We start from the raw sequence: 9718 nt of genomic DNA on the forward strand, positions 1-9718 counted from the left end.
TGCCCACACACACAAATGTTCTCATGATGCAACCATTCACTGATAGAAATCTGTTCTTCTCTCCGTCTCTCCCTTTGTGTGTGTGTGTGTGTGTGTGTGTGTGTGTGTGTGTGTTTTTGTGTCAAGAGATGTACGTGCCATCACACATATCCTTGCATGGGTGAGTCTGTGTGTTGACATGTCTGTTGTGTGGGTGTTTAGTGTGTGTTTGTTTGTTTTGTGTGTGTGTCTGTGTGTGTGTGTGTGTGTGTGTGTACTGTTCTCACTTATACACATTCTGTATGCATATGGATTTGCGTATTTAAGTGCCTCTCTGCTTCCTCAGACATCTGCACACTATCCTACCACATGTACAGGATGACCATCAGCGTGTCCAGAGATTAAAGAGAGCATAAAAGTGCAGGTCTCAGGTCCTCCTCACTGACCTCTATGTGCACGAGAAAACGCTTCCATCTGTCCAGTGCAGCAGAGTCGGTTGCAGGGCAGGGGTCCAGGGAGGGGGGGGGGGGGGGGGGGGTGAGGACAGTGAAATATGGAGAGTGCACCCAGGAGGACTCAGCTTATAATAAGCAAGTAATTAGCTGAGCCTCTCTCCCTTTAGACAGGAAGAGGACTGCTTTGATGATTCTCTATCCTCTTCATGTTGGCATGGTGACCACCAGAGGATTGGGAGAAGGGGGCTTAGCGGAGGTATCAGGCGGTGGTGTGTTGGTTTAGATCAGACTGAGGTAAGCTAGCGTTAAGGGGGGGAAATGAGTGCAGATGTTTTGGTGTGTGTGTGTGTGTGCGTGTGTGTGTGTGTGTGTGTGTGTGTGTGTGTGTGTGAGATGTGATGGGAAAGGGCTGACCTCTCATCCCTTAGGAGAGTACGATACTGCACTGGACCAGTCCGACGCATCCCCACCCCCTCCTGCCTTCCCCATCCCCCCAACTTCCTGTTGACGTCTGTAAGAAGCCCTCCTCTCCCAGCAAATTATTCTCACCCTTATAGAATCATCTTGCTTTTTAAATGCGTGATATGCAATATTATGAGCGTTGGTGTGTGCTTTGTTTAACTGTGAAGTATAATCCATCACAAAGTGCCCTAATTCTACTTCATTTCCCTTCAGTTGCCTAGCAACCCCTCCCTGCCACAGGAATGCTTCAAGTTAAACGCTGCTCCATATTTCCTTGGTGCTCTGTTTGTTTTTCTCCCCATGTGCTGTAAAAGTGCGGGAAGCACTTACCTCAATTCTGTCATTGAATCCTATGATATCTATATGGATAGCAACTTATCAATTCTGCTCAACTTGATAGAAATAGTGAATTGAATTGAACCCAGATGTATTAGATAGTTAGTAGTATTAGATAGTATTAGTCTTTTGCTATCCTGACGGTTGTCTTTAATCTCTGAGAATAACAAGCACATCATCGCCTGTTAAATTGATGTGTGCTGAATAAGAATTGAGCCCCGCTGAGAGCAAGAGCAGGAGCAAGAGCGGCCCAGAAATGCCCATGCTAGTGGAGTCGTGCTGAGTGAAGCGTGCTGATATATAATATTGACCTCTGCCTGTGTCCAGACTCATAGTGGGTTTGGGTTTAATCTCATGGCACACACCGCTAGCTGGCATTGGCCTGGCACTCCGCTGGTCCCCTCAGCATACTTTATCTGTCAGACTTGTCTATGCACAAAGTCTCAGCAAGGAAGTCCATGCAGACACATGGACCTTCTGATCTGGGCTGCCTCAGCGTCTCTCTCTCTCTCTCTCTCTCTCTCTCTCTCTCTCTCTCTCTCTCTCTCTCTCTCTCTCTCTCTCTCTCTCTCTCTCTCTCTCTGTGTGCGTGTGTGTCATGGAGTCTCACTGTCATCTTTCTGCCAGCCTCTGATTAATAATTTGTCTGGATTGGGTTTTTATAGTTGCCAGGTCTCTGTCCATCATCCCCCCCCCTCCCCTTCAGTCTCCCACTCATCTGATGGACCTATTTTGGGTTTGTCTCAGTCAAACCCGCCACCTTTTCACGTCTTCCTCTTTCTGCAGTTCTTTCTCTCTCCCTCTCTCTGTCTCTCTCCCTCTCTCTCTCTCTCTCTCCGTATTTTGTGAGATCATGTCTGCGCTGATGGTCCAGTAGGCTGAGTTTGACTCATGAACAGTGCTCACGCTCCTCTGCGCATTTTCCCCTAAATCTTTGCCAACGCAGCTGTGCTCTCCATCAAGAGGGTAACACCCCCACACACACACAAACCCACACACTCTCTTTCTCTCTCTCTCTCTCTCTCTCTCTCTCATTTTCTCTCTCTCTCTCTCTCTCTCTCCTCCTCACACTCTGTCCCTCTTTCTTTTCTGCTTTCACTCTCAATCTCTCTATCACTCCATCCCTCACTGGCTCGCTCGCTCAATACACACTCCTACACAAATAGCACATCTCTGTAACACTCAGTCATCCTATCTCTCTTCATCTATCACACCCTCTTCCTATGCAAGCTGTAGTGCTGTGGGTGTTGAAGGGCTCCAGCTAAAGCCTTGGTGTCAACCCTTCCTGTGGCAACACAATCCTCTTGGAGCCTAAGCCTACAGGGGAGCTTCCTGTCGAAGGACAGCCCTGTGATGTGTGCTTCCTGGAGGCCTGCCATGGGTTCAACCTCCCCCTGCTCTCCCCGGTTCTCACTTGCAGTGTATTTACTATGTCACACCTAAACACATACAGTACAGATTTGGCTTGCTGGACTGATACGCTACAGTGTCTCTCTCTGTGTGTGTGTGTGTGTGTGTGTGTGTGTGTGTGTGTGTGTGTGTGTGTGTGTGTGTGTGTGTGTACGTGCGTGCGTTTATTTGTGTGTTTATGTGTGTGTTTATATGTGTGTGTGTGTGTGTGTGTGTGTGTGTGTGTGTGTGTGTGTGTGTGTGTGTGTTTGCGTGCGCATGCCTGTTGTGTATGTGTGCAAAAGAGCGAGTGGAGGAAGAGGAAGAACACAGAGGAAGGAAAGCACTGAGACTTTGTGGTTTTGCATTAAAAGCGTTAAACGTTCAGCATCCGAGGAGGAGAAGTGCCTCGAAAACACGCACGAGAGTCATTTTGGAGCAACGAGAAGCAAGAAGGAATGAACAGAGGGGAGAATGAGAGTGGGGAGAGAGAGAAAGCAAGAGAGAAAAAGAGAGATAGAGGCTGATCTGATGAGGGGAGGAGAGAGAGAGAGAGAGAGTTGAAACAATGAGGAGGAAATGATCAGCAAGCTGCAGCAGTGTCTGTGAGCCTGCAGAAATCTGCACGCTGTCTGGATCTCATTAAAGGTAAAACTCTCTCTCTCCCTCTTTCTCCCTCTCTCTCTTTTTCTTTCTCTCTCCCTCTCTACTTCCTTCTCTCTATACACACATCTATATTGCTGGTATGTGTGTGTGTGCGTCTGTCTGGAAACACATCAAGAAAGTAAAGAACAAGAAAGTGAGTATTACATAAAAGGCAGGGCTGAGCATCATGCACATATACTGTAGTTAGCCGAGAGAAAAAGGAGCTCTCTGCCTCCTCTAATCTGGGAGAGAGAAACTGTTGTTTACCACTCTGGTGTTTTCCCCCTCCTTCTCTCTCTCTCCCTCTTTCTCTCTCTCTCTCTCTCTCTCTCTCTCTCTCTCTCTCTCTCTCTCTCCTTCTCTCCCTATCTCCCTCTCTCTTTCCTTTTCTCTCCACCCCTCTTTCCTCCCGCCTCCACTCTCACACAGAAGAGCAGAGGCTTCGGCTCTTTGGACCTCACAGTTCCCTCTGCAGAGTGTTTGTGAGTGTGTGTGTGTGTGTGTGGTTTTCTGCGAACGCATCTAAAATACTCTGTGTGTATATATATGTAAGCGCATTCCCCGACCCTCCCTCCTCACTTTCTCTCTTCCTCTCTTCTTCCTCTCTCTCTCTCTCTCTCTCTCTCTCTCTCTCTCTCTCTGTCTGTGTCTCAGGTGGGCGTGTGGACCTCCTGACCCAGAGCCTCCCCCACCCCACCTCCCTCTCCACCCCTCCGCCTACTCCCCCAACTCCGGAGCCGCTGTAGGGGCCATGGACGGACTGCGCCTACCACCACTCATCGAGGAGGCGCTCGACTCCACAGGTAGGCTCTTCTCCACAGCTCTCCGTGCATGTTTACGTGCGTGTGTGTGTGTGTGTGTGTGTGTGTGTGTGTGTGTGTGAGTGTGTGTGTGAGTGCGTGTGTGTGTGAGAAATGGTTTGTGTTGCTTGTGTTTTTGTGGGTGAATATTAAGGACGGTTGTGAGTCATGAATGTTTTGCGTCTGTGGATGTTTTTAGTGTGCAAAGGTCAGTCACAACACAGAGAGAGAGAAGCTTCTAGTTTTTTTTTTTCAGGGGATGATGAATGAATTAATTGAGACTTGAAGCCTTGGAGGCTGTGTGTGTGCGTGTGTGTATGTGTGCACGCTGTTTTAGAGGAGGGCTCATGTCGATGCGAAGGCAGATGAGTTTGTTCAGTCGTGGCTGAGGGGGTGTGTGTGGGGGTGGGCAGGTGGATGGAGTTGAGCATGGAGGCAGGGAGATAGAGAAGGAGAGAGAGAGAGAGAAAGAGAAGAGAGAGAGAGATGTGCAGGAAAGACTTGTTCGCTGAGCTACTCTTACTCACTCACTCACTCTCTCACTCACTCACACACTCCTCTCTCTGCTGGACTCTGAAGCGCTCACTCTCTCCCTCCATTCGTGTTGTTGCCATGGAGTCTGTCAAGCTCTGATGGAGAACAGTCACAATTAGCAGGTAAATATGGCGCTGCTTTTAACTGCAAGATTGCTCGCTTGAACAGCCTGGTTGGGGCACAAGTTTTGGTGCGACAGGTTTCTGGGTAGAGGTCTGTACTTGGCAGGTGTGCGTGTGTGTGTGTGTGTGGTGAGAGCTGTGGCTTCCTTTTGGTGACTTGTGTGCCTCGTTATGAGGAAGCTCTGTCTGGGCTCTCTGCTGTTCTTCTCTGCATGCCGTGTAAAAATATATGACCACCTTTCTCACAGCTGTTTTATTTTAGCACAGCTGAGAAAGCATAGTTAGTCAATCATATGTGACGAAACACGTTGAAACACTTATGAGAAATACCACAGCGCAACTAAATAAAAGTTGTTTATTGTCTTGTATTTTTGTATCTTGTATTTCATACTCAAAGAGTATTCTGCATGTGCAGCTAGAATGAAGGATTAAGTTATTTTTTCTGCCTTTGAATATAATCGTCTACCACTGCTTATGTGTATTTGTATAAAGCACACACAAAAGAAAGAGAAATGCATCTAGCAAAATATGAGTACTGCTGTTGTTGGCATGGGCCATTGTTTAAACAGCGATTGCACTGTGGATGTTGGCATGTTGACTGCTCCCTCTGGGTCTTCATCCTGAAGATCTGCTGTATGCCAGGCTCTAGTGTTCAGCCAGGGAATGATATGCTTTGCATGTGGTTCACTTCATACGCCGCACCAGGCCTTTGCCATCCTGGCACACATGATGGCACTCCTCTGATTGACCCTCTCATCCCCTGCCCCATGACCCGGCTAATGACGCACACCTTCATTCTATACCTGCAACAGAATGACACACCTGTGCGTTATCTGCCACAGAACAGAACTATGCCTTTCAATGTACATTCCTCTTGAGCTCCACCTGACAACGGTTGGGTTTGTGCAGGTGAACAGTAACTCGTGCCACAATAGCAGTGGGAGAGAGTCCATGACAAATATGTCATTTTGAAAAACAGTCGCCATTGAGTTCAGTCGTCCATGGGATTCTTGTCTGAGATAGTCTATCTATCAGCGCGGATGCTTGAGATTGTGCAAGGCTGTAGTGGTTGGAAGTTTTGTCATTCTTTTGCTGTTGAGAGGTTGGCAAGGGGTGACAACAGCCAGCATATTTCTCTGCTAGTCTTCCTGTCCCCAGACGGCGTTGTTTTATTTATCAGGAATCGATGACCCAGATTGAGCGAGTTCTCATGCTGACACAGTTGCGACGTCGCTGTTCTCAAACAGAGCGCGCAGACACTGCTACCAAAGGGGACATTCCCACCATCTGTGAGCTGGAGAACTCCCATGATTCACTGAATATTTTTCTCTCTCTTTCTCTCTCTCTCTCTCTCTCTCTCTCTTCCTGTTTCTTTCCTTTTCTCTCATTCTATTTCTCTACTACGTCAATAGGCCTCTCCGCCATGCATCATCTGTGCTTAACATCTGTTCTGACATTTGCTTTTCTCCTGTGTGATATATCCCACTCTTCATCTCCTCATGACGCCCCCACACACCCCTCCTATCCTCTCTCTCTATCCCTCTCTCTCTCTGTCCTACTCTCTCTCCTTCTCTCTGTCTAATACACCATTGTCTCTCTATACTCTCTGTTCTCCTCCCCCTCTCTCAGTCTCTTTCGCCCACTCCATGGTAATGCACCTTCCAATATGTAGGCACCCACACATACTCAGTGCCCACTCCCAGCCCTCTGTAGGGAGGCCTACAGCAGCCAGCTGAGGGGCCCTGTGTGTGTGTGAGTGTGTGTGTGTGCGTGCGTGTGCGTGCGTGCGTGTGTGCGTGCGTGCGTGTGTGCGTGCGTGCGTGCGTGCGTGCGTGTGTGTGTGCGTGTGTGCGTGCGTGCGTGCGTGCGTGTGTGTGTGAATTTGAATTTTTAATTTGAATTTGAATTTGAGAGAGAGAGAGGGAGAGAGAGAGAGAGAGAGAGAAAGAGAGAGAGGTAGACAGACAGACAGACAGACTGAGATAGAAATATGACTGCCTGGACCCACTTTTCACATGAGAAGTACAGAATAAAGACTATATTGGTGTATTTGTAGGATAAATACAAGCGCTGTGTTTTTGCAAACTTTTATGTAAGTCTCCACCTTCCTGCATTTCTAGAGCCTGGCACATCTCTCTCTGGTTGTTTTGGTTTCACATGCTGTCTTTCTCTCGTGTGTTCACAGCTTGTCTTCATTTTATCCCTTTGAAGACAGAAAGCTGTACATTATCCCAGGACAACTCTCCAGAGTAGTTTTTTGTGCTGATTCTTGTTCTTCACACAAATATGCACAAACACACGGACACAGGCACACACACATAAACATGCACACTTTAGCATGCCAACACAAATAGACATAAACACACAGATATAGCCCACACACATACAGTACGTACGTACACATACATGCACACACATACGCATACACACACACACACACACACACACACACACACACACACACACACACACACATACACACACACACACACACACACACACACACACACACATATTCACAAACACAAACACAAATGCCTCTGTGACTATGTGTCTAATGGGATTCATTCCAGCGAAGCATGTTTTTTTTTTCCAGTGGTCCACTTTCTGCATTTCCCAGCAAAAAAGGCTGAAACATCGCTCGAGCCTTTCAAAAGACAGTGGCTTGTATCCCTTATCAAGCCTTTGAGCTCCGCATGCTTTCTCCCGCGCTTGCGTTCACGCTCATTCTCCCCTTCCCTTTGATTCTGTCCCGTCACTGAAGCACTCCCCAGTGCTTCGAGCAATAACAGTTAAGTGCAAGGGGAACATTACCTTCTGTGAACTTCGGGATATCTCGCCCCTCAATCAGAGCGCTCGCTCGCTATCAGCTGTCTTGTCGACGCGGGCTTTTGTCGGGCGTGCACAAGCGCGCCGTGACTGTTTGTCTGTCTCCGGGGCAACCAGACGAGCCCACCTGCGCACCGCTTGTTAGAGGCGAGAGAGGAACACCTTTACCTGAGGAGCTGAGAGGGGGGGGGGGGGGATGCACCAAAACAACGCACGAAGAAAAACATGGCCCTCATTAGCAAGTGAACGCTATGGTGGTGAATGTAGGCGGGGGTCTCCATGGTGATGGAACGAGTGTATCACTTCACCTTTCTCCTCTCTCTCTCTGGTGAGATATAAAAGGAAAGGAGAGAGGGGAACAGATACAGCCTGGAGGCTCTCTCTCTCTCTTTCTTTCTCTCTCTCCCTCCCTCTCTCTCTCTCTCTCTCTCTCTCTCTCTCTGTCTCCCTCACTCCTCTATGGGGTAGCAGTGTGCGCAGTGCTTTCACATGGGCTGCTTCAAAGCCTGGGCAGGAGGGGGGTTGGCGTGAATAATGCATGGCCTCCCACACTACCACACAGATGCAGGGCATGAACAAGCCCTCATACACCGAACACACATGTACACACACACACACACAGTGCCCCCAGACCCAGTGTGCCCATATGCACGCAAACACATATTTACTTCACCTGTTTCATCCAAAAGTGCAGAAAAGCAGTGACCCGTGCAGAGTTTGGTCAAAGTTGTAGTAAAATTTGAATTTACAGAGCCACCTGTGGGCATCTGTGTGTTACAGCCTGTATCTTCAGGCCAGTGACTGAGCTGTGCATCCAGAATCCAGGCCCTGTCATCAGGCTTCACATAAACTCATTTCCTTACTTGAGTCTGGTATATGTCCACAGCAATACTGTATCAATGTTTGAACAATGTTCTCTCTCTCTCTCTCTTTCTCTCTATGTCTCTGTGTGTGTTACTGAACTCATTATCAGAGCCTTCTTCTCCAAAGATTGTGCCTTTCGTATTTCCTGAGCTCTGAGAAATGAACAGCACTATGCTGCCTCAGGAGAACCTTTCAGTTTCAAACCATTTAAGCTATTTGCAGTGAATATCTACATCTGGTGTCATTTAGACAGAGCAGTGAATTCTCTAGACCTACACACATACTTGTTTTAAATTTGATTATGGGGGAAAGTCAGGATATAAAAAGCCTTTGTGCAATGTGCAATCTTAATGCTTGGCACTGTCGACTTCGTTATAGTTCTCAATACTGCTTTTTCTTCCAGTGTTGAGATTCAAATTCACACACAACTTGTTTTTTTGTTTTTTTAAGAGTAATACCGGTAGGCTACTTGTGATATGAATGTTACTTATACTTCTGTAGCAAAGAAGAAACAACTGACATTATATCTCATTTAACACAGTCTCACACAATTTGTTCCTTCATCTGGGTTTCATAAAAAGTTGTCACCATTGTTAAATGACAAAATTGGGTAACACTTTGGTTGAAGGTATCTACATCACCCTAAGGTATCAACCCTCACCCTAACTTGTCATGTCAAAAACCGAATGACACAATGACAGATGTCATAAATGTTTTTGACTTATAATATATAATATACTTATATTAATAATATATATAATAATACATATAATAATGTTTATGACATGTTTGTGATATGTCATGTCACTTTTATGAAGATACCTTCAAGTGAATTGTAACCCAAAATGGATTGTCAGGTCAATAGTCAATGTCACCATTTCATCACTTCACTTTTTGTCATTTATTAGTGTTTTGAGAGAAATGAGTCTGACCGACATTGGGTTGGTTCACTCAGGGATATTATATCAGGGATATTGTGCTATAAACAAGTCTAGCTTCTGTACCTTTTAAAGAACATGAATGTGATCCCTCACTTCTGCTAAATAATTGCAGACCCAATTCTAAATGGCTTTTCATTATTAAATTGAGAATAATGCCTTAGAGCAAGTGTGTAATGAGGAGACATGATAATGATTTATACATTTTGGCCTCATTTTCCGTAGTATGATAAATGACTTTATCCTTCTTGATGTATAAATACAGTATATATTGTGGTCAATCAGGAAACCCATTTCATATGCATTGTAATAGTTGTCATTTTTTTTTTACCATTGAATCTGTTGTATACTATTTTTGTGAAGCA

The 9718-nt window shown here is 46.4% G+C and overlaps 1 protein-coding gene across 1 annotated transcript in view; it reads left to right on the plus strand.

Moving 5' to 3' along the window:
- The first annotated feature begins 3733 nt into the window (after positions 1-3733).
- ccdc136a (coiled-coil domain containing 136a) overlaps positions 3734-9718 on the plus strand; it is a 22816-nt gene continuing 16831 nt past the window's right edge. Inside the window, exons 1-2 of the mRNA XM_062547332.1 lie at positions 3734-3748; positions 3921-4069. Of these exons, the coding sequence (XP_062403316.1) occupies positions 4018-4069 (52 nt within the window). The 5' untranslated portion in view covers positions 3734-3748; positions 3921-4017. The remainder of the gene's footprint in view (positions 3749-3920; positions 4070-9718) is intronic.

This window comes from Sardina pilchardus, chromosome 10 (genome assembly GCF_963854185.1).
Source record: "Sardina pilchardus chromosome 10, fSarPil1.1, whole genome shotgun sequence".
NCBI classification, from domain to species: Eukaryota; Metazoa; Chordata; class Actinopteri; order Clupeiformes; family Clupeidae; genus Sardina; species Sardina pilchardus.